Source organism: Hyaena hyaena, unplaced genomic scaffold (assembly GCF_003009895.1).
Source record: "Hyaena hyaena isolate Hyena2069 unplaced genomic scaffold, ASM300989v1 scaffold_431, whole genome shotgun sequence".
Lineage (NCBI taxonomy): Eukaryota > Metazoa > Chordata > Mammalia > Carnivora > Hyaenidae > Hyaena > Hyaena hyaena.
In genome coordinates, this window is record NW_024081055.1 from 42,500 (window position 1) to 68,487 (window position 25,988).

Consider the following 25,988-nt stretch of genomic DNA (forward strand, 5'->3'; position numbering starts at 1 on the left):
GTAAGAGAGAGAAAACTGTAGAATACGGTTAGAGCAAAAGATTGGTCAGAGCCAGAAGGGTTATGTGGAAAGAGAGTCCCAGAAAAAAAAAAAAATTCAGATTCTGGTACCATCCCATATTATACTGACTACCTTATCTTGTTAATAAAAAATTAAAAGCAGGGGGTGCCTGGGCGGCTCTGTCAGTTAAGTGTCCAATTCTTGATTTAGGCTCAGGTCATGATCTCAGTTTGTGGGATCAAGCCCCATGTCGGGCTCTATGCTGACAGTGGAGAGCTTGCTTGGGATTCTCTCTCTTCCTCTCTCTTTCTCTCCATTGCTCCCTCTCATGCTTTCTCTCTTTAGTAAATAAACTTAAAAAAATTAGAAGACAGATTAGCATTCTGTTTGAATCCAGTGATCACTGGATACAGTTGTTACTGTAGCTCCAAGTACATTTATTTATTTAAAAATTTTTTAATGTTTACTTTTGAGAGAGAGAGAGAGAGAGAGAGAGCACATGAGCACGTGCATGAGCAGGGGAAGGGCAAAGAGAGAGGGAGACAGAATCCCAAGCAGGCTCTGTGTCATTACCACAGAGCCTGACATGAGGCTCGAACCCACGAATTGTGAGATCATGAGCCGAATTGAAAGCAAGAGCTGGATGTTGAACCAACTGAGCCACCCAGGTGCCCCAAGAACTCTAAATAAGTTTAAAGGGAAGGGTCTTCACAGCAAGATATCTGTAGTTTTGACTTTAATTCCAGCCCACCTGGAACAATTTCAATAGAAACCCTGGTCATTTTCTTTGTGATTATGAAAACGACAGCTAACATTTACGATGTGATTACTGCAAATCAGGAATTATGCTGTTTAGCTTGAATTCTCTCATTTAATCTACTTAACATTCCCATGATATTTATATTATTACTATTCCCATTATGAAGACGAAGAGACGCAGCAAGAGTAAATTTAGCACCATAAAAAGTAGTGGGACGAGGGTATGACTCTTAGTCAGCCCTCAGGGTCCAGGCACTTACAGTTTTATCTGAACTCTAATGGAACGCCTTTGAAAGGTTCTAAGCAGAGAGACGGTGTCATTAATGTGATTGATGTTTGTGAAATATCAGCTCTGGGTGAAGAATGGACTTGGGGGTGGGGGGTAGACGGATGCAAGGTAGTCCAGGACAAAGATGGGGGTAGTCTGGGAAAGGCCATATCCTGGAGATATATTTGCAAGACATTTTGATGACAGAAGTGAGAGCACCACCTCTCTAACCTGCCTACCTCTAACTGTAACACATTCTACTCTCTCCTTGTTCACAACCCTCTGGCCACACTGAGCTTCTTTGCCTCACGGAATGTGCTAGGCCTTTTTCAATCTCTGGGACGCTGCCTGGGCCACTCTGTGTTTAGAATGCCTTCCACTCTTTTCTTCTGTCAGCTTCCTCTGTTTGTCTATTGGTTTGTCCTACCTCGCCCCACAGGACTCCTTTCAAATCTCTCTTCCTTGGAGAATCTTCCCCTGATGCCCCAATCCAAGTAGGGTCCTATCTTTGATTTTCTTTTAAGAGAAGCCAATTCTTTTTCAGCCCACACTTCTTCACAATGTATTACATCTCCTTCCTTTTAAAGACTGGTTATTCCACTTTAAGAAACCAGTAAGCAAATTTGTTTTGCTCATCACCGTTAATACCTTGCCACCATGCAAATTTTCTAGAATCATAGGCACTCGGTGAACACTGTTGAGGAAACCAATGTCTGACTTGAGCGCCCTGACACTTCCTTACTGTGCCAGTGGCTTTACACTCGCTGATTTTACAAGAGCTTCCTTCTTCAAGCCTTCTAGTCATCAAGTGTGACAGAGCCAAGTAATGAGTGACTTTCCAGTGTCCAACCCTCTCTCAACCCACACTCTTCCCAAACCTGGCCCCAGTTGAAGAAGAATGTGGAGAAGGAACTGTGCAGGAGGGGAAAAGGGTCATGAGCTTCTCGAGGCAGGTGAACTCTCATTTCTGTGTGGGGCCTTTGGGGATGAATTTATCAGTATGCAAGAATGGCTTTAAAATGAAAAGAAGCGTATAAAAACATACACAAAAAGGTGTGTGTGTGTGTGTGTGTGTGTGTGTGTGTGTGAAGTTCAAAGATAAGATGTATGAAAAGATATAGACCAAATGTTTCTGAGTAGTTAGGTGGGCATTTCTGGGAAGTGGGGAGTGAGAAGGCAAAACAGGAACTTTTCTTTTCTGACGGGCAATTACTATTTTTATAATAAAATACCACTAAATATAACTGGAAAATATATTGATATACTTTTTACATCATCCCACCCCTATTAATCTATACTAATATAATGACAGATGTAGTGTAGGGGTTATTGATATAAAGATATGCACCAACGAGTTTTTTATGTAAACGAGTTTTTTTATGGTAAAAAACAAACAAACAAACAAACTGGAAATAGTCTAAATGTCCAACAGATTGGATAACAGGGTGGGCTATTTAATATACATTAAAATTATGTTTTCGATAACAAGGACAGGAAAAATGTCCATGTAGAATGTTACAGAAGCAAAGCAAAGTACGAAACTGTATTTATGGCATTATTCCAAAGTAGTAGGAAAGGAAGAAAAAAAGAGAAAAAAGAATGAGAAAGATATATGGGTAGGAAAAAAACCCACTTCAATAAAACCTACCAAAATGTCATTTTAACAGCCATTCCGGATAATATGATTCTATAATTTTATGTTACTTCTTTATTATTTTCGGTTTTTCATAATTCAGAATAATCACAAATTATGACTGAAGAACTGCAGATATTATTTGCAGTAGGTGTAAAAATAGTACATTGGTTCCTTTCTAGCAAGTAATTCTATCTGTATTCAATACTTATGCCAGGCACTCACACGAGAATGCTAAGAGAAGACATTTCAGTTCCCATTGTCCTTCTACCCATCTTATTTCTGTGAAAAAGTAGTATGTATTTAATCCTGTTTGGGAATGATATTTTCTTTGACCTGTGTATCCTAACAATGGTGGTGACTTAAGGAAAGAAAAGATCTGCAATTAAATACATTTTAGGAAGGGGCGCCTGGGTGGCTCAGTAGGTTATGCGTCCAACTCGGCTCAGGTCACGATCTCACAGTTGGCGGGTTTGAGCCCCATGTCAGGCTCTGTGCTGACAGCTCAGAGCCAGGAACCTGCTTTGGGTTCTGTGTCTCCCTCTCTCTCTGCCCCTCCCCAGCTCATGCTCTGTCTCTCAAAAATGAATAAATGTTAAAAAAAAAATGCATTTCAGGAAGAATTATACTCTCAGTTGGAATTACGCCTTCTACTTGTCCTTTCTTCAATGTCTTTGGTCAGACTTTCTTGCACTAGAGTCATGGAGAGAACACTACCATCCACATTTTTGTAGAAGTAGAGATATACTCTTAGAGAGTATAAAAACAGGTCTTTTATGAGCTACTAATCGAGAATTTCATTTTGGAACGTCACATTTAATTTAGATACCTACGCTGGGAGTTAAATTGGCCATTAAACCAATGAAAACTTCTACCTAGCCATATGGTCACTGTCAGGAAGGCCTAACAGATTTAACTTGAGATGATGTATGTTTTGTTGTATATAAGAAGTCGGAAAGAATATTTACCAAAATGTTTAAGCAGTCAGGTAGTTCCCTCTGGAAGTGGCAGAACACAGCATAGAAAAATAAGGAGGCTCCCATAAGCTAGATATGGAAATAAATGCCACTATATTATAAACATGTCTTCCAGATATCTTATCAATGGAACATAAAGTTAAAAAACTTTTCAAATTAATCAACCATGGACAGCAACTATAAATTACTTCCTGACATAATCCAAACTCCCAATTCTTCTAAGCAACAACACATAGCACACACATAAATAAGGGCATAAATTCCATATACCAAACATTTATTTGAGAGACCTTTAACACTTGTGTTATGCAGACACCTCACATAAGGAATGTGATTTAATGCTAATGGCTCTTTTTAGCCACAGGACATTTCTGAAATCAAATTCCTTCATATATGAAGAAAGTCAGGCTTAGGGGTGCCTGAGTGGCGCAGTCAGTTGGGTGTTTGGCTTTGACTTCGGCTCAGCTCATGATCTCATAGTTCGTGAGTTTGAGCCCCACATCAGACTCCATGGTGAAAGCATGGAGCCTGCTAGGGATTCTCTTTCTCTTTCTCTCTCCCCCCCAACCCCCCAACACTCATGCTCTTTCAAAATAAATAAATAAACTTATAAAAATAATTATATAGAAAGTCATGCTTGACTCAACTTAGACACAGACCTCTCTCATTTTCTCCTCTCCTCTTCTCCCTCTGTCTCTTGGGGAATAATACAGAACAGGTATTTCATTCATAGAAACTTCAACTGATAGTACTGCTTTTACAGGCAACCATACTCACACATATATATGGTCAAAGCATAAAATACTGTGGACTTCACCTAATTCTAAGAAACAGACATTTTATTGACTAAAACTGACTAACCTATTTACAGAAAGAAAATGCAAAAGGTATCTGTTTCAAAATTTTAAGGAAACCCATTTAACACTCATTACAATTGTTTTTACTTATGATCTGAATCTGTCTTCCATACTATGAAGGGAAATATTATTAATCTGCAGTACAAAGAAGAGCACACAAAAACCTAGATTATTAAATCATTACACTCAGAGAAAAAATTAAACTGCACAGAGAAGCTCACACTGGAATTAACTGATATACCACTACCAGCTCTACTTTAAATTTTTCTCCTATGTTACTTCCCAAGCAAAACATACTCATTATATTCAAGGAAAAAAGTATCTGATTGCATTTGTCTCCTTTCTTGCTTTGGCTAATGTAGATAGGGGAGTTCTGTATTCCAAGATACACATTATACTTTGTACCCATGGCGTATCTGTGAACCCTCCTTGTTACATAAAGGTGTCATCAAAAATGTAAAATATAAACAGGTCAGGCAATAAAGCAAAAACAAGACAATAAAAACAGTATAGTATTTACTGCTGTTTCCTTTATTTTTTTTCGTAAAAATTTTTAAATGCTTTCATTTATTTTTGAGAGAGCGAGCGAGCAAGACAGAGCATGAAGAGGGGAGGGGCAAGGAGAGAGGGAGACACAGAATCCGAAGCAGGCTCAAGGCTCCGAACTGTCACCACAGAGCCCGATGTGGTGCTCGAACTCGCAAACCACGAGATCATGACCTAAGATGAAGTCGAAGTCGGATGCTTAACCCACTGAGCCACGCAGGTGCCCCCACTGCTGTTTCCTTTAAAGAGAGAGTACTGTTAACAACTGTTTGCCGTTGGCTCAAAAAACGAGTGGATGTGTATTAGAAGCTCTCAAAACAATGATCTGGGCAGTTATTTCTCTAAGAAGTGATAAGCTGTGTAATTTACAAGAAGAAAGCTACTGAATCCTTCTGAAAACACAACCTGGCAGTCCATCTTCAGTGCGGGATGATGAAGTGGCAGGAGTGTGGTGGGGAAACCGTTCTTCGAGGAAGTCATGTCAGGGAATCCAGCTGTGCTTGTATGGTCTCCAGCTATTCATAAAGACAAAACAAGAGAACAAGTTGCTGATAGGAGAGAAATGCTGTGAAGGTTTGTTCAGAAACTTGCAAACACAAGGGAAAGAATGGCAGTGGCAACCATGCATATTAGATGCATTCACACAGCAAGAGATGAAGCGCGCAGAAGGGTCTTCTTCTTATGTGAAGATATTACGATTCATGCCTGCAGTCTAAGTTTTCATATTTGTAAAGGAGGATTTTTTTTTAAATATTTTTTATTTATTTCTAGGAGAGAGAGAGAGACAGCGTGAGCAGGGGAGGGTCAGAGAGAGAGGGAGATACAGACTCTGAAATAGGCTCCAGGCTCTGAGCTGGCAGTCAGCTCAGAGCCTGACGAGGGGCCCGAACCCACGAACTGCGAGATCATGACCTAAGCGAAAGTCGGACGCCCAACCGACTAAGCCACCCAGGCGCCCCTGTAAAGGAGGATTTCTGAATACGGTTTGGGAGAGCCTGGGTGGCTCAGTCAGTTAAGTATCTGACTTGGCTCAGGTTATGGTCTCAGTTCATGAGTTTGAGCCCCATGTCAGGGTCTGTGCTAAGAGCTTGGAGCCTGGGGCCTGCTTGGGTTTCTGTCTCCCTCACTCTCTGCCCCTCCCCCACTTGTGCATGTTTGCTCTTTCTCTCAAAAATAAACAGACATTAAAAAAAAAAAAAAAAAGCCCAGGGTGCCTGCGTGGCTCAGTCTGTTGAGCACCCAACTTTGGCTCAGGTCATGATCTCACAGCTCCTCAATCTGAATCCCATATAGGGCTCTGTGCTGATGGCTCAGAGCCTGGAGCCTGCTTGGGATTCTTTGTCTCCAGCTCTTTCTTTGCCCCTCCCCCACTCATTCCTATCTTTCTCTCTCAAAAATAAAAAAGTAAAACTTAAAAAAAAAACGGTATTTAAATACAGTTATAAATACACTCGGCTGTTTTAAGCTGTCACTACACAAGATTTTTAAAGGCAGGGGAGAAGGTGGCAGGGGGGTGCATCTCTCTGGATTACAACGTCAGTATTTGGAAAGAAACATAACATACACTCAAAGATAAATCTTTACAGGCCTGGCACCTCCCTTTTTCCTTAGGCCCAGAAATGAAAATATTTAATGTTAAATTCTAAAGTGCCAGTGTGGCTTGGTACCACAAAGTTCATTCTTTAGTGCTTTACGTTAAAGTAATAATCCTATTGCCTTAATAAAAACAATTTCCACTTTCTTCCTGATTTAGGGTGTCAGATTCTCTTCATCCCGGCAAGGCTTCCTGCTGTGAAACATACGGTGTTTACAAGGGATGTTTAAAGAACTTAGCACCACAACAGGGCATTTAAAAATAAAGATTCATAAAAATGAAGGAAACATGATGCAAAACCCCACACGGCAGAAATTGTTTAAAAAAATACGGACCTTGTTATAGAAATCAAACAACTCCTGGTGACTGAATTCCACGAGCACTTTCTCCACGCTCTGCGAGGAAGCAAAAGAAAGAAGAAAGAAATCCGTTGTACACAACCGCACTGCATTTTCTCCCCCTCTCTGGCCCCAGAAGATGGCTCTTATTCTCTGAGTGGTTTTAGAAAAACACTCACCTGCTCCACTCAACCCCATGATTCCTAAAACTCACAAACGCACTTAATCATGCTCTACTTTTAGCCAAAGGTTTCAACTCTAGCGGGACATCTGTTCTTTAAAGTTGACTCCACAAAGGTTAATAAAATATAAGTCGGCAAGAGAACAATTTCATTATCTTTTTTTTTTCCCCAGACCGAGATACATGAGATGGTATTTCATTTTTCTCAGCAGTCCATTTGAAATCGAGTAAATACCATTACACAAAGACACTGGGGGCGGCGTATCTGATTGAACTCATCCAGGCATTAATGCCTCCCGTCAGCGCAGCTGCTGCCTCTAAGCATTAATCTCGCAGTTATGATCTTAACATGCTGAGATAGTTACCTTTCCCAATGTACAGACTCAGCAAAACTTAGCAATTAACATGACAGCTTCAAAGCGGAGACTGCAACATGCTCCTTCCTTGTGCCCAGATGTGACAGGAAACCTTCCTGGGTGCTGTGCTCATCCGCCTGATGGGGCGGCAAAGTGAGGCGGTAATCCAGCCCACCTCACCCCGCTTTTGGGTGATTTTGTAAACTGAGGCATCATCACTTTGAGCAGTTTCTGAAGATCAGCTAAATATGACTTTATTATTATTATTTAATTTAAATTCAAGTTAATTAACATACAGTGTGGTCCTGGTTTCAGGAGCAGAGCCCAGTGATTCCTCTCTTATATACGACACCCAGTGCTCATCGCAAAAAGTGTCCTTTTAATGCCCATCACCCGTTTAGCCCATCTCCCTACCTCTCCTCCAATAACCCTTTCATTTGTTCTCTGTATTTAAGAGTCTCTTATGGTTTGTCTCTTTACTCAAGGTACCTTTGGGAAGTGAAAGTTAATAAGGAGAGAAAGCCAAGAATGTGCTACCCACTCAGACCCTGATGGGTGTGCTCACAGGACATAAAACAGGCACCGGGGTGGGGGTGCGGGTGTGGTGCCTGGGTGGCTCACTTAGTTAAGTGTCTGACTTTGACTCAGGTCATGATCTCGCGGTTTGTGAGTTCGAGCCCCAGGTCGGGCTCTGTGCTGACTGCTCGGAGCCTGGAGCCTGCTTTGGATTCTGTGTCTCCCTCTCTCTCTGCCCTACCTCGCTCATTCGTGCTCTCTCTCTCAAAAATAAATAACATTGAAAAAAAAAAAACAACAGGCACCAGGAACTGAAGAACTGGACAAATGTTGAAAACAGACATTAATTCATGTACTTAATCACTTGTGATCATTTCTAACATTCTCTTAATTCTACTTCTCAATTTCTTTTATTTTTTTAATTAATTAATTAATTTTTGATATAGAGAGAGACCTAGCATGAGCAGGGGAGGGGCAGAGGGGAGAGGAAGGCAGAATCAGAAGCAGGCTCTAGGCTCTAAGCCATCAGCACAGAGCCCAATCTGGGGCCTGAACTCATGACCCTCGAGATCATGACCTGAGCTGAAGTCTGATGCTTAACCCACTGAGCTATCCAGGTGGCCCTCTACTTCTCAGTTTCTATGGCTACTTTTTTCCCTTTTGCTTTATCTTTTTTTTTTTACTGTCCATTTTTTTTAAAGTTTATTTATTTTGAAAGAGACCGAGACAGTGCAAGCAGGGTAAAGGCAGAGAGAAGGAGAGAAAGAGAATCCCAAGCAGGTTCTGTGCTACCAGATATGTTCAGATAATGGCATCTCCTTTTTCAAAAAAGCCAAGGCACAGAGGATCAAATTCCACACTTCTTTCTTTTTTCTTGTAACACCCAAGTAGTTTAGCTTTAAAATGAATAAGGACACAAAGCTGCTTTAAAGCCCCATCCTTTAAATGATTAAAAAAAAAAAAAGTAGTAGGCTGACACACATCATTAAACCCTCAAAGGTTGAAATCAGCATTGTTTAGCAGTGCTGTATTTCCTCACAGCAGTTAAAGGGAGAGGGCAGGCCTCAGTTTACCCTAAGGAAAATCAAGGCAAGTTCATTATTTTCTCCCCAGTCCAAATGTTAGGAGGGACTGAAGACTGAATTAGTATGTGGACAACTGATTTGCTGTATGGATACTTACAGGTTGTGGCCAAGCTAGGCTCTTGTTTCCTGAATTTTGCTTTGTTTCAAGGTAGCGTTTTTCTAAAATGTTACACCGAGGAAAGAAAGGAAGGTAACTTTGAAAACATACTTCTCAAAATAACAACAGCTAAAATAATGTGTGTGTGTGTGTGTGTGTATATGTGTGTGTGTATGTATACATATATGTATATATTGGGAGAAATATGTATATATTGTCTTGCTTTATTGAAATACTTAGCCCCAAGAAGGGAAAGTGCTGATAACTGAGATAAAATATGCAAAGAACTTACACTGATGTCTGGTAGGTCTAATAACCAGCAGCCATTATCATCATCATTTCCCATTCAACCCGCAATGACTTACGGAAGACCATGAGAATATGGGAGAATACAGGAATCGTTTTAAGTGCTTCATAGCTGTGTGTTCAGAGATTATCCTTAGAATTTGAGGAGTTATGTTTACCCTGGGCGTGGCCAAGGGCAGTAGTTTTAGGGGTGTCCTGATGGAATTTCGATGTGTAGGACAAAAAGGAAAGGGAGGCTGGCGAGGAGTCAAGTGCCCACAATGTCATGCTCTGACATGAAACCTCATGGAATCCAAGAATTCTAAATTCCGGGACATTACTGACAGTGTATTATCAAGAAAGGAGGGCAGGTCACATTTATTTAAGAGCTTGAGAGCTTTATTCACGGCACTAAACATAGATGCATGGCTCATGGCCTCCATTTTTACTCCTGCTTCAGGTCCTGCAAATATTAGGAATGGGTGTGGTCAAATCCTTCCTTGGACCAGGATAGTTTTCAGAGGAAAACACACTCTGAGCTTTCTTTGGGAGTAGAATTAGAAAGTCACAAATGTGCTTTATCAAACCACAATCAACTCTCTAGCTTCACTGTTGACTCTGCAGAGAATGTATGGAAGGTTCTGTTCACTGAGGAAGCATGTTTTCAAACAACTTCCCTTTAGTTTCATGTCTGAACACAAATCAGTGGCAGTCCAGACCCAACAAGAATGTAAGACATGCAGTAAGTTTAATGTGAGTCCAATTACTAGTATTTCAGGGGTGCTTGAGCTTGGATCGTCTAGCTGTAAACACTCCAAGGTTCTGACTCAACTCATGGTTCATTAATATCTTTGTTAGGGCAAGAAGAGAAAATAAAACTGAAATTCAAATATACCATCTCAGCTCTCGGTAGCAACTCTAACAACAGGCTTTCAGAAGGAGTATGTAGAAAATCCTGCCTACTGTAGTTTTACAGGCTGTATTTGACAATGGGTTTAGTTATCCATGTGCTTCCTGTCTATCACTGTCAACAGATAATGAAACTTGACTATTTGGTCCTATTTCTTTTCCCCCAAGAGTCAGAAAAATAGTCTGGATAATAAAATGTAGCCTATTAGGTCATACTAAATAAGAAGAGAAATATCTTTGTGACCTAACACTACAGTTGAAAATAATCACAATGCACTGTCATCTTGTCAATCATATATGGTAAGTATTTTAAACTTGAACTACATACCTCTAAATCACTTGGTGAAACAAACTAAAACACATGTGTATTTTTCAAAAGTGTGTACATACATACATAAATATATATATATATATATATTTATATCTTCTAGTAATCAGATACAAAGGATGTTTTCATACAAGGCCAACTGTATCTTAAGTTAAAAGAATTAAAAAATGATCATTCTAACAGTGAGTTTATACTGCCTTTCAGAGGAATATAATAACTAGGTAAGTACTAAAAATTATTTCTGGAAGGGCTTTTCATTGCTTGTGTGTTTAACAGCCTATCAAAGGATACTGTTATTATCCAGGACAACTCATGGGTAACATTTACTAGATTTGGTGAAAAATAATAAGTAAATTCAGACATAAAGGAAGAAAATGACAGTAATACAATAATAGTAGCGGACTTTAGCAACCCACTTACTTCAATGGATAGATCATCTAGACAGAAAATCAATAAGAAACTCTGGCCTTAACCAACACATTAGACCAGATGGACTTAACTGACATATATAAAACATTCCATCCAAAAGCAGAATACATATTCTTCTCAAGTGCACATGGAACATGCTGTAGGAAAGGTTACATGTTAGGTCACAAAACAAGTCTTAATAAATTTAAGAAGACTGAAATCATATTAAGCATCTTTTCCTACCAAAATGCTATGAAAATAAAAATTAACGACATGAAGAGAGCTGGGAAAACCAAAAACATGTGGAGGCTAAACAACACAATAATAAACAAACAATGAGACAAGAGAGAAAGAATAAATAAATGCCTCGAGACAATAATGATGGGAACACAACAGTTCAAAATCTATGGGACACAGGAAAAGTACTTTAAGAGGGAAGTTTATGGCAATACATACCCATCTCAAGAAACAAGAAAAAATTTCAAATAAACAATCTAACTTTACACCTAAAGGAACTAGAAAGAGAACAAGGAAAACCCAAAGTTAATAGAAGGAAGAAAATAATTAAAGATCATAGTAGAAATACTTGAAATAGAGACCAAAAAAAAAAAAAAAATCAATGAAACTAAGAGCTAGTTTTTTGAAAAGATAACCAAAATTGCTAAGCTTTTAGCCACACTCATCAAGAAAAAAAAGAGAATGCCCAAATAAATAAGATCAGAAATGAAAGAGGAGAAATTACGATCAATACTGCAGAAATACACAGGATCATAAGATGCTACTACAATTATATGCCCAAAAATGGGATAACCTAGAAGAAATGGGTAAATTCCAAGAAACATACAATCTTTTGAGACACAGACCAGAAGCAACAGAAGATCTGAACAGACTCATTACTATTACTGAAATTCAATTAGTATAAAAGAAAACAAAAACAAAAAAACCAAAAGCCAAAAAGATTTCCCTAGAAACAAAAGTCCAGGACCTAACAGGTTCACAGGGGAATTCTACTGAATATTTTTTTTCTTTTTTTTTCCTACCAAATATTTAAAGAAGCGTTAATACCTATGCTTCTCAAACTATTCCAAAAAAAGGAAGAAGAAGGAATGCTTGCAGACAATGCTTCTTCTGAGGCCAGCATTACCCATACACTAAAATTGGACAAAGCTACCATAAAAAAAGAACATTACAGGCCAATATCCCTGAGGAACATTGATGCAAAAATCCTCAATGACATATTAGCAAACTGATTTCAACCATACATTAAAAGGATCGTACACCACGGTCAGGTAAAAACTTCTTCCAAGAATGCAAAGACAGCTGAACATCACCAATTAATTAATATGATAAAACCACACTAACAAAAAGGATAAAAATCATGTTGATCACCTCAATAGATGCAGAAGATGCGTTTGATAAAATTCAACATATATTTATGATAAAAACTCTCACCAGAGGGGATATAGAGGGAAGGTGCCCATGACAGACCCAGGAAACATCTTACTCAGTAGTGAAAAGTGGATAGCTTATCCTCTAAGATCAGTAAGAAGACAAGGATGCCACTCTCGCCACCTTTATTCAACAAAGTATTGGAAGTTCTAGCCAAAGCATTTGGACGAGAAAAAGGAATAAAAAGCATCCAAACTGAAGTAAGAAGTAAAACTGTCACTCTTAGTAAATGACATGATACTAAATACAGAGAACCTTAAAGACTCCACCAAAAAACTTTTAGAGCTAATAAATTCAGTAAAGTTGAAGGATAAAAAATTACTACATGTAAGTCTATATATATAACATACATAAAGGTATTATGTAAATTAAGTAATGTATATAATCTATAGAATTATGACAAAATATCAGAGGGGCACCTGGGTGGCTCAGTTGGTTAAGCATCCAACTGCAGTTCAGGTCATGATCTCATGGTTCATGGGTTCGAGCCCTGTGTTGGGCTCTGTGCTGACAGCTCAGGGTCTGGAGACTGCTTCGGATTCGGTGTCTCCCTCTCTCTCTGCCTCTCCCCTGCTTGTGTTCAGTCTCTTTCACTCTCAGAAAATAAAAATGAATAAATAATACAACAAAATATCGGAAAGGGAAATTTAAAAAACAATACTATTTACAATTGCTTCAAAAAGAATAAAAGACCTAGGAATAAATTTAACCAAAGAAGTAAAAGACCTGTACTCTAAAAACTACAAGACACTGATGAAAGAAATTGGAAATGACACAAATAAATGTGAAGATGTTCTGTGCTCATGGACTGGAAGAAATAATATTGTTAAAATGTTATTACCCAAAGTGATCTACACATTCAATGCAATCACTATCAAAATATCAATGGCACCTTTCACAGAAATGGAACAAACAATCCTAAAATTTGTTTGGAACCAAAAAAAGACTCCAAATAATTTACAGCAATCTTGAATAAGAAGGAACTAGAGGTATCACAACCCTAGATATCAAGACTTACTATAAAGCTGTAGTAATCCACACAGCATGGTACTGGCACAAAAGTAGACACACAGATCAACAGAATAGAACAGAAAGGCCAGAAAGAAATCTGTGCTTGTACAGTCAGTCTTCAAAAAAGGAGTCAGTGCCTACAACGGAGGAAAGACAGTCTCTTCAATAAATGGTGCTGGGGAAGGAGGACAACTTCATGTTAAAGAATAAAACTGGACCAACTTAGGGGCACCGGGGTGGCTCAGTTGGTTAAGCAACTGACTTGGGCTCAGGTCATGATCTCACAGTTTGTGGGTTTGAGCCCGCATCGGGCTCTGACAGCTCAAGCCTGCTTCAGATTCTGTGTCTCTGGCTCTCTCTGCCCCTTCCCTGCTTGTGCTCTGTCTCTCTGTCTCTCTCAAAAATAAAAAACAAAACAAAACACTAAAAACAAACAAAAAAACCTTGACCACCTTCTTACACCATATACAAAAATAAACTCCAAACAGACTACAGACTTAAATATTAAGACTGAAAACCATAAAACTACCGGGAGAAAACACAGGCAGTAAGCTCCTAGAAATCAGTCTGAGCATTATTATTTTGGATCTGTCTCCCCGTGCAAGGGCAGTAAGATCAAAAGGAGACAAATGGGACTACATGAAACTAGAAAGCTTCTGTGTGGTAAAGGAAACCCTCAACAAAACAAAAATGCAAGCTAGTAAAGGAGAGAAGATATTGCAAATGGTATCAATGATAATGGGTAATAACCAAGAAAAACTCACACGACCAATAGCAAAACCCCAAGCACGAAGATTAAAAATTGGGCAGAGGAACTGAATAGACATTTCTCCAGATGGCTGACAGATACATGAAAAGATGATCAACATCACTAATCATCAGGGAAATACAAATCAAAACCACGATGAGATATCACAACTTGTCAGAATGGCCATTAACAAAAAGACAAGAAATAGCAAGTGTTGGCAAGGATGAGGAGAAAAGGGAACCCTCACTCACTGTTGGTGGAAATGTAAAATGGTGCAGCCACAATGGAAAACAGTATGAAGCTTCCTGAAAAAATTAAAAATAGACCCACCATATGGTCTAGCAATTCCAATTCTGGATGTTTATGAAAAAAAAATGCCAACAAAAAACAAATCACCAATCTGAAGAGATGCATGCACACCTATGTTCACTGAGCATTATTTATAATAGCCAAGATATAGAAGCAACCTAGGAGTGTCTGGGTGGCTCACTCAGTTAAGCATCCGACTTCAGCTCAGGTCATGATCTCGCAGTTCGTGGGTTCGAGCCTCGCATCGGGTTCTGTGCTGGCAGCTCAGAGCGTGCAGCCTGTTTCAGATTCTGTGTCTCCCTCTCTCTCTGCCCCTCCCCCGCTCATGTTCTGTCTCTGTCTCAAAAATAAATAAAAACTATAAAAAAATTATTTAGAAGCAACCTAAATGTCCATCAATAGATGAATGGATAGAAAAGATAGTGTGTGTGTGTGTATATATATGTGTATATGTATATGTATATATGTGTATATGTGTATATACATATATGTGTGTGTATATATACATATATATATATATTCATATTCTCTAGGGAATATTAGTCATAAAAAAACAATGAAATCTTGCCATTTTTTGACAAATGGATAGGCCTAGAGGGTGTTATGCTAAGTGAAGTAAGTCAAACAGAAAGACAAATACTATGTGATTTCATTTATAAGTGGAATATAAAAAACAAAACAAATGAACAAACAAAACAGTAAGAGACTCAAAGATACAGAGGACAATCTGGTGATTGCCAGTGGGGAGAGGGGTGAAGGGCGAGGGAGATGTGAAAGAGGGAAAGGGGATTAAATGGTACAAACTTTCATTTATTAAAAAAAAAAAATGCATAGGGATGCTACATAGAGCATAGGGAATATAGTTAATAATATGTACCAGTTATGTATGGTGATAGATGGTAGCTCGATTTATCATGGTGATCACTTTGTAATGTATATAAATGTTGATCACTAATGTTATATATCTGAAGCTATAGTTGACCTAGATCAACAGGGAGATTAGGGGTGCTGACCCCCCATGTCGTGGAAAACACATATGAAACATTTGACTCTGCCAAAACTTAACTACTAATAGCCAACTGCTGACTGGAAGTCGATTAATATATGTTTTATAAGTTATACAAGTTATGTACTGTTTTTACTTTATATACTATATATACATACCATAAAGTAAGCTACAAAAAAGAAAACGTTATTAAGAAAGTCACAAAGAAGAGAAAATACATTTACAGTGATATACTATATTTAGGAAAAAATATAGATAAGTGGACCGACACAGTTCAAACCCATATTGTTCAAGGGTTAACTATAATATAGTATTGCACATCAACTATATCTTAAGAAAAAGAAAAGAAAATTCTCCTCCGGGCTTTAGCTGTAATGGGTAACTCCCAGGAAAACTCTTTATAGAGATAGACCACATAGCTCCCACAAAAATTGTTGGGTTGTATGTTTATATCATTCCCTTTCTCTGTTAATTTGGATAGCATGCAATTCCATATATGTGCTTTTATTTATTTTATCTTTTCATTTGAGAGAGAGACAGAGAGAGCACATACAAGCAGGGGAGAGGGGCAGCGGGAGAGAGAGAATTCCAAGCAGGCTTCATATTCAGTGTGGCCCAACACGGGGCTCGATTCCACGATCCTGGGATCAAGACCTGAGCCCAAACCAGGAGTTGGACGCTCAACTGACTGAGCCACCCAGACGCCCCATAAATGCAATTTTAAATAGAAGGCATTACAGCTGTTCTTCTCACACAAATAAAGAATAGGCTCATGAGGTTATATATATTCTCAAAGTCCTGACTCTGGTAACATTTCAAAATACTTTCACTTTCAGTACCTCATATTAACTTTGAAGCAATCCAAAGAGGTGGGCACTGTCATAAAATATTACCCTTTAACAGATAAGGACACAGAGGCACACCGCGGTAAGAAAGCCACCTACAGAAAACAACCATAAAACACTGGGCAGTAAACTAGAAGAGTCAGAGCTGGAAATTAAGGCCTAATTCAGGGCTGTTTTCTTCTTGTGACACAAAATACAGAGAACAGTGTCAATAAGTAAATGTTACTACAAAAAAAAGGGAAGTAATTTAACGATAGCCAACTAGGTCAACAGATTATTATACATTACCCTCCACATAAATGAAGAATTTTTAAAACATGAAAGGGAAGTCAGTAAATAAGATTGTGTGTATGTATGTATGTGTGTATGTGTGTGTGTGTGTGTGTGTGTGTGTGTGTTATTTTGCTTTGTTGTTACTGTTTGGTTGAGAGAAGAGACTGTGCGTGATTTGTATGGAGTCTTCCACACCACTGAATGGTTCTGTGTTTGAGACAGAAGTACCAGTACCCAAGAGGTTTTGGAGACTATTATAAAGGACACTTGCTCATGTGAGGAAAAAAGCAGAATAACATTTTTCTTATTCTCCACAATCTTCCTAGATCTTTTTTTTTTTAATGTTTATTTTGAGAGAGCACGTACATGCGTCAGTGGTGGAAAGGTGGAGAGAGAGGGAGGGAGAAAATCCCAAGCAGGCTCCACACCGTCAGCACAGAGCCTGATGCAGGGCTTGATCTCACCACCATGAGGTCATGATCTGAGCCAAAATCAAGAGTCAGACACTTAACCGACTGAGCCACCCAAGTGCCCCTAAGATCTAATTTTCTAGTTTTATTTCCCACAAGACCCCATCACACCCCCCACAAAAGACCTCCGTGCTCTAGCCAAACTATTGGCCTCATTCTCTCCCCAGTATCCCACACTTTCCTGCCAGTTTTATTCATGCCGTGTCCTCCTTCCAGATACACTGTAGTTCCAAACGGTAAGTCAAGACAAAAAAGGTACAAGAAAATACATGCAAACTTCTCCATAACCTTGGCATAAGTAAGGACTCCTTTAAAAAGACACAGAGATATACTTTAGTTAGCCAATAAGCTGTGAGCAGATACACCACCTATAAAGAAAGCGACTAATAAATGAAAATATATTAAAATCTAAAACTTCCATTCATCAGCACACATCAAAAGACTAAAAGGTAAGCCATGCTCAATCGAGAATATACAAAAATTACCATAAATTCATGAAAACAGACGCAAAAGTCCATTGAAAAGTGGACAAGAACATATACCCAATCACTGTGTTATTCAAAACTTACACAAAGTTGTGTCAAGTATACCTCATTAAAGCAAAAAAAAAAAAAAAAAAGAAAGCCACCTGGGGGGCAGTGTTTGGCTGGAGTGAAGAAAGAAACTACCAGGAGACTCTGATGATGCTGGATGGGACTGTGGGAAGGGACTCCAGCTAATGGGCTGACCTGGAAACCTGGCCCTGGCGGAAGGCAAGTGGGAAAGAACCGAACAATTACAGACAGCCGTTGGCTAGGTTTCCTGGCAGCTTCCCAGCAGAGAGGGGTACCTCCAGGTTGCTCAAGGGTGCCCTGGCTTGACAGACTTGCTCTGATTAAATAAAAAACAAAACAAAACCACACACATACACACACACATGCGAAAACAGAAAGAAAGAAAACAAAAAAGACAAGAGACTTGATCAGTCACTTTACAAAAAATGATGTCCACAGAGCCCAAGCCATAGGAAAGTATATTAGTAACCATACTGCTGGAAGGAGGGCCGATCTGTGTTAACTACTCTGAAAACTGGTGTGGTACCATATACTGAAGCTGAATATGTGCAGGCCCCATGACCTCCAAATTTATGCCTAAGCACGAGCGTTGTGCTCAACAGAAATGTACACATTTGGATGCCATGACACAGGTACGAGAACACTGATAGCACCAATATTCAAAAGAACCAAAACATGGAAGCAACCGGAATTTCTTTCAACAGAAGAATATATAAATCAATTGTAGTACAGCAACCACAGGATGTTATCAAGATGTGAAAATAAACTAGAGCTAAATACGATGGCATGCATGGCTCCCCAACATAAAGTTAAAAGCCACCACCCCCATCTTGGCTTTTCTTTTCTTTTCTTTTTAAAGTTTATTTATTTATTTTTGAGAAAGAGAGAGTGAGAGAGGCAAGTAGGAGCAGAAAGGGAGAAGGAGAAGGAGAGAGAGAGAGAGAGAGGAGGGAGAGAGAGAATCTCAAGCAGGATCTGCACTGTCAGTGCAGAGCCTGATGTGGGGCTTGAACTCATGAGCTGCGGGACCATGACCTGAGCTGCAATCAAGAGTCAGACGCTTAACTGACACAACCACCCAGGTGCCTCTTGGCTTTTACTTCTAAATGGAATTGGCCAAACTGGATGTGGAGAAACCAATGAGAAGGTTACTGCATTAGTCCAGGCAAAAAACAGTGATTTGCTCTAATGTGACAGCAATGGTGATAAAGAAAGGAGAAAACCTTGAGATGTGGATTAGAGGTAGAAGAGACAGTACGTGGTGACAGATTTGAGTGGCGGTGTATGTGTGTGAAGGAACAGAAATCAGAATGACTCTCAGGTTTCTGGCAAGAGAAACTGGACAGAGGCAGCAGAGATATGGAAACTCTAGAGAAGATTTAAAGGAGAGAATAAAGGGGCAGATTAGGGGCGCCTGAGTGGCTCAGACGGTTAAGTGTCCGACTTCAGCTCAGGTCATGATCTGACGGTTCATGGGTTGGAGCCCAGCATCGGGCTCTGTGCTGACAGCTCAGAGCCTGGAGCCTGTTTCAGATTCTGTGTCTCCCTCTCTCTCTGACCCTCCCCTGCTCTCACTCTCTCTCTCTCTCTCAGAAATAAAAATAAAACATTAAAAAAAAATAAAGGGGCAGTTTAGGACACAATTAGTTTGATAGGTCTGTGAGATTTCCCTGAAAATAAATGAAGTCTACAGAGCCAAAAAAGAGACTTAGGTAAGAGATACATGTTTGATATTTTCATATTATATATTGATATTTAAAATTGCAAAAGTGTGGGGCGCCTGGCTGGCTCAGGTGGTAAAGTGTCTGGCTCTGGATCTCCAGGGTTGTGACTTCCAGCCCCATGTTGGGCACAAAGTCTACTTAAAAACAAACTAACAAACACATACTTCAAGAGTGGATGTGATTGCCCAGGACATGAATGTCATACGAGAAGAGAGCTTTGGAAGCCTGGGTCTAAAACTTACAGAACTCCAATACTTAGGGTAGGCGTGTGTTCCATAAATGATAAGTACTACCAGGTCCACAAATGTTTTCTGCATGGTATGTGGAAAGATATGGTGGGTATACATTATTACATGGATTATTACATGGATCAAAATAATTTAGTGAGTTAGTATATAGGCAATGAATCTGAGTGGCGTACTTTTAAATACACCTTCAATCTTCCATTTTCCAGTAAAACCCATTAAAGTCACTAACACTGTTACGTAAACAAACGCAGACTAGAAGATTTACCCTCTTTCTTCTGCCTTATACATATAAGATTACAACCAAGAACCCATTTAAGAAATTCATTACTTCTGTTGCCTAAGCTGGTCTCCTGCATTAAAACCGAACTCAGACTTTCTGCATCCTGAGAAACACTGCAAAGTGAAAATCAAAGTGCAAAGATTAAAATTCTGCCCATTTCCTAAAAGAGAAGAAAGATGTATCTGTTCACCCATTCCTTTTCCTTTTTAATTTATAATCCTGCCTCCAAGTACCTGGGTAATGCTGCACATACACATTAGCAAAATTCCCATGGAAATAAAATGTAGCAAGGCCTTTGGAGAGGTCTAACTTGATGAAAGCTGACAGTAAAAATATCCTCTGCTTTCCCGTTAGTTAGGAATTGGGAACACATACACATTTTCAAGAGAGAAATGCATTAGCCTCTGTACAAATTACCCAAGTAAAAATAGCCTCTAAATAATACTATATCTAGATACAAGCTATATATCTAGATATAAACTAGAGACAAGTTAAACCAAATTTACAGTGCTTAGCTTTTACACTTAAGTTGGATATCAGAATTAGAAATGATACAATTAGCTTTTCACCTAGAAAATCAGGAGCAAAGCATGCCAGGAAAAGAAAAACTATTAGTCTCATGTTCTGACTGAATCTAAAAATACTTTGTTAGGTACTTAAATAAGAGTAAGTTTTCTCTTCTTCAGTTACAGAAACAAAGGGCAAAGAAAATATATAAATATTTCAAACTCTACTGAATGCTGAATGGGTTTATAGAACATAAATCATTAGCACAATTTATATCATAAATACATCTAGAGATTATGTTCTATGTAACTATATAAAATAGTTTTGTAAGTATATCCCAGTATTTCTATTATTACTTGTTGACTATCTTCACTATTATTGTTCAAAAAATCCTGGGATGTAATTTAAGCTCTTACCACAAAAAGAAGAAGGAAAAAAAAAAACCCATGAAATTCTACTGATACATACAGGCACCAGCCATTTCCGCCACCTGTAATATTCCATCATTCAATAAACATCAGGGTACCAAAACATAGATAAGCAGGAAAGTGTATACCCTTGACCAAAGAAAGGCTGCGCTCTAAGTAGGCACGTTGCCCTTTACAGTGAAGCTCCCAACTGGGGAGGAAGGTTCATGGGAGAGAAGGGAGGAAGGGATTCTCTGCCCATCTGTCAGATCCGTCAAACCAATCCTGGTAACCAAAGGGGGTAACAGATGTTACAATGAGCTCTGATTCCGAGGGTACCAGCTTGAGAAGGGGCAAGCAAAAGCTTGCTGTAGGTGGAGGGAGAGCAAATGTCCACTTTTCTGTGAAGCAGCGTGACCCCGTGACCTGCCGAGGTTCTTTTCAATTCTATGGCTTGATGATGTTGAAAGGTGTACCTAACATAAGCAAATTAAACTGGTGAACTGAGAACCACCAAATGGCAGTAAGAGAGAGCTCTGGCAATAACCCAGTTCAACCCTTTCATTCACTAGAGGAGGCAGCGGGTCCCATGAAGGCGAACCAACCTGCGGCGTATTATGGTGAGACTAGTCACTGTTCTTTCCGCTTTACTATTAGGATAACTCAAGATGAAACAGCACTTGCAAGCTAATTTAGAGAAAACATTTCTCTCCATGAATCTGCACATTTATGTCCCCTAATTCTACACAGATATGCATAAAAGCTGTGCTGAGGGTAAATACTTTGGTAAATATGGCTAAATAAGGTAATGCTTGTCTTGGTTAAATTAATTTAAAAAAAAAAAAAAAGAGGGGCTCTTGGGTGGCTCGGTCAGTTAAGCATCCCACTTTGGCTCAAGTCACGATCTCACGGTTTGTGAGTTCAAGCCCCACATTGGGCTCTCCGCTGACAGCTCAGGTTCTAGAGCCTGCTTCCGATTCTGTGTCTCCCTCTTGCTCTGCCCCACCCCAGCTTATACTCGCTCGCTAGCTCTCTCTCTCTCTCTCAAAAATAAACTTAAAAAAAAAAAAAAAAAGAACCAGAGGTTAACACAGTACTACACCATGCTCAAAATTCTAATTCCAAACAAACAAAAATACGGCAGCCCACTGGATATGGTACGTGACTCAGAGACAGAGGGAGACACATAATCACTTGCGTCTGAATAAGGAGCCTGATTACTGTTGCTCCACCAGCCCCTGTGATTCCAAAGGCTCTTCATTAAAACCACTGTCCCGTCCAAAAGGTCCTGATGCCTCCTCGGCACGGATGGCCCTGTTGCTTGAGGAGGCTAAATAGGCAAATGGAAACCCCGAGCTTATACCAAGGTTTGCGAAAAGCCACAAAAAAGGACAACTTCGACAAAGAGATGGAATACGAGTTACAAAAGGCATTTATTTTCCTGGGGTTAAGTCAACCAAATTTGAACGTTCCTTTTTGCCATCATTGAAAAATACAGTTTTTGACAAAGACTCTGGTCCATATAAGAATACAGTCAGTACATACACAGCAAAAGCAAATTTCATGCTTCTTAGCGTAGCATTCAAGACTTCTGAGATCCGGCCCCTGACTCCTACCGCAGCCTCGAGTTCTAGCACCTTCTGAATGCACTGTGCACACCGGCGGTACGAGCAGGCTCTGCACACTGCTCCTGGGTCTCTCTGTTCCTGCAGTTCACTGCGCTCTCTCAGCAGTGCTCCCACGCTTGTGCGTGCATGGAGCACACGTGTGAATTTGTCTAGATGCTTGAGTCCTTTTTTTTTTTTTTTTAAGTTTATTTATTTATTTTGAGAGAGAGACAGAGAGGGTGACAGAGGGGCTAAGAGAGAGGGAAAAAGAGAGAACCCCAAGCAGGCTCTGTGTTCAGATGTGGCGCCTGGACTCACGAACCGTGAGATCATGACCTGAGCGGAAATCAAGAGTTGGATGCTTAACGGACTGAGCCACCCAGGTGCGCGCAGATCTTTTAATTCTCAATTCAGTTGACCAAATAGCCCCCTGTGCATATCTCAGTCACTGCCTTTCCCTAATACACTGTGTGGAGTTGCCTGCTTATGTACTATAGACGGTAGGCTCTTCAAGGGCAAGGGCTAACCTTTCTTTTCTTTTCTTTTTTAGGGAGAGAGATATTTTGTTTTATTTATTTCTGAGAGAGAGAGACAGCGTGAGCAGGGGAGGGTCAGAGAGAGAGGGAGATACAAAATCTGAAGCAGGCTCCAGGCTCTGAGCTGGCAGTCAGCACAGAGCCCAACGCAGGGCTCGAACCCATGAACTGTGAGATCATGACCTGAGCCAAAGTCAGATGCTTAACCCACTGAGGCACCCAGGTGCCCCTGGGCTACCCTTTCTTTACTGTAGACCAATAGCCTAGCTTGGCATTGATCACCAGTACTTAGTACATTTAATGTTTGTTGAGCTCAATTTTAAGAAAAGGAGCTGTTAAATTAAAATTTTTTAATTCTTTATTTTTGAGAGAGAGAGAGTGTGTGTGTGAGAGAGAGACAGAGTGTGAGCAGAGGAGGAACACAAGAGAGAGGGAGACACAGAATCCAAAGCAGGCTCTAGGCTCTGAGCTTTCAGCACAGAGCCTGATGTGGGACTCGAATCCATGAACAGCGAGATCACGACCTGAGCCGAAGTCGGATGCTTAACTGACTGAGCCACCCAGGCACCCCAGGTAGCTGGTAAATTTAAATTTGCCTTTTCCCCATGGGGTAAAATCCTATATAAAGAGTATCAGAATAACTGGATTTTGTCTAAATGATGACACTATTTTCCAATTATACTATAATATTCGCCTCCCTGATGACAGTAGTCTTGTTGGTCTCCTAAGTCTTGTTTATTCAGCATGTATGTGCACTAGAAAGTAGAGTAATTTTGCTATTGATTTCCTAGTTAGCTTGGAAAATGGTTTTTCACACTTGAAGGGTCCTGCCTAAGCCGGTGAAATCAGAAGATTTGAGGTTTTGCACATATTTAGCTAAAACCAAAAATTTTGGCTGTCAAGAGAACAATAAACCATTTTAAACCAGAAACCTTTATATAAGAGAAAAGTTGTGTCAAAGTGTCCGTGCCGTATCATCACAAGATGTTTAATCAGTGGTAGCCATTTCAGCCACGAGGACATTTAACCCATTATTTGTACGGGTTTGCAATCTGGCTAAAATATTACTTGGTTCTTGTGCAAACAGTACGTTTGGCAGTCATCTCATTACCATATTTTCTGTCCTCTTAAAAATTACAATGTGATATGCATGAGCGGATCACAAACTTGGAGCCAATCAAAACGCACCTCTTATAGTATTCATTAACTGTAATTTATTATGTGTATGCTGATATGTCATTATGATTTTCAGCTCTGGTACTGAAATATTTGGCTATGGTTGCTGAATATAATCAGCAAGATAAGAGGTTTTGAATATGATTACAAGAAGCTCCTTAAATGTAGTGAGAAATTATGTTAAGAGCACTGACGGCTAAAAAAAAAAGGAGCATTTTTCTATAATAAATATTATAGGTGATGCTATCTTTTTCTGGAAAATACTCTTTATTCTAATTATAAGCACTTATCTGATTACTGAAGCATTATCGTTAGAGATTTCGAATGGCTACATTACTTAACTTCTCAAAACATGTGTTAGTATCCCAGCTGAGGGATTCCGGGTAAACTAGACACTAAATTGAAATCATGTTCCCAGTGCATGGTTTTTAAAGACTGTGAGCTCAATGCCCAAATTGCGGTTTCTGCTTTGTTCATAAAATCATTTTACTGTATTCAGAGACAGAAATTTGGATGATGTGTGTGTACTTTCAAGAGCTACCATGGACTCTGCATCCTAAATTAAATAACCTAAAGTAATTCACAGTGTTAAGAAAAAAGTAACTAAAAACATATGTTGGTTTCATTTTTTTTTCTGTCTTGTGCTATCATGTCAGTCTTCAAGGAAAAGAGGACCATTATGTGCACCTAAATGAGTATAATTTCACAATTTAGTTACAATTTATACTTCTTGTTGGCGAACTGGAGGTTCCGTTTCTGGAAAATAAACACCAGGGTAAAATCAGCATTTGCTTCATGTTCTGAAGGGCGCTGAATTTATCATGTAACAGGCACCCAGAAAGGTACTGCTCGCAAATCTGCAGCATAATGGGAGGACACCCCTGATTTTACCCTCAACCCTTAGGGATCCAAAGTCCTAGAGAATGGCGGGACATTGACTAATTTCATCATGGAGTTAAGGCAGTAACTGTCTAGAAGAAATTGTTACCTTGTAATCATGTTGTTCCATTACAAATTTGTAACTTGTAATGGTGACAGATGAAGACTGAGCTCATTTTTCCACTCACATTAGTTCCCTGCTAACCTAATTACCTGATGATAATTTGCACAGTCCTTTTGGAATCATGAAGTTAGCTAACAATGGATAGTCCAAAAACAAAAATGGTCCTAACAAGTTATTACTTTACTATAATCCTAAGTATATGTGGAGCTTGTGAATGAGGGTTTCATTTTACATTTATAATGCAATATCTGTTTGGACATATTAGCTTTTTAAAAAGCTCAGGCTCAAGGTGCCTGGGTGGCTCTGTCAGCTGAGCGTCTGTATTGAGCTTAGGTCATGATTTCACGGCTCCTGAGTTCAAGCCCCATGTCGGGTTCTGTGCTGACAGCTCAGATCCTGGAGCCTGCTTTCGGATTCTGTGTCTCCCTTTCTCTCTGTTCCTCCCCTGCTCTCACTCTGTCTCTGTCTCTCAGAAACAAACATTAAAAAAAATTTAAAAAGCTCATGCTCTTTGACCCAGTATAATACTCTTCCAAGAAATCCACTCTAAGAAATAAGAAGGTTAAAAGAAGATTAATTTCAAAGAAATTCATCACCAGTCAATGGAACATTACATAGTCAGTAAAAATACTGTGTTTACAAAACATTTTTTAAAATGTTTATTCATTTTTGAGAGAGGGAGACAGAGACAGAGCACG

At 39.4% G+C, this 25,988-nt stretch overlaps 1 protein-coding gene across 3 annotated transcripts in view; it reads right to left on the reverse strand.

The window, feature by feature from the left end:
• Positions 1-5,192: 5,192 nt before the first annotated feature.
• The window catches only part of COMMD10 (COMM domain containing 10), a 196,824-nt gene continuing 176,028 nt past the window's right edge, over positions 5,193-25,988 (reverse strand). For 2 of the 3 annotated variants that reach the window (XM_039252606.1, XM_039252608.1), the window contains exons 6-7: positions 6,970-7,029; positions 5,193-5,555 (exon numbers count right to left, since the gene is read on the reverse strand). In XM_039252606.1, the coding sequence (XP_039108537.1) occupies positions 5,517-5,555; positions 6,970-7,029 (99 nt within the window). In that variant the 3' untranslated portion in view covers positions 5,193-5,516. Of the gene's footprint in view, positions 5,556-6,969; positions 7,030-25,988 lie in introns of those variants that run through there. The other variant, XM_039252607.1, reaches the window with a different exon arrangement.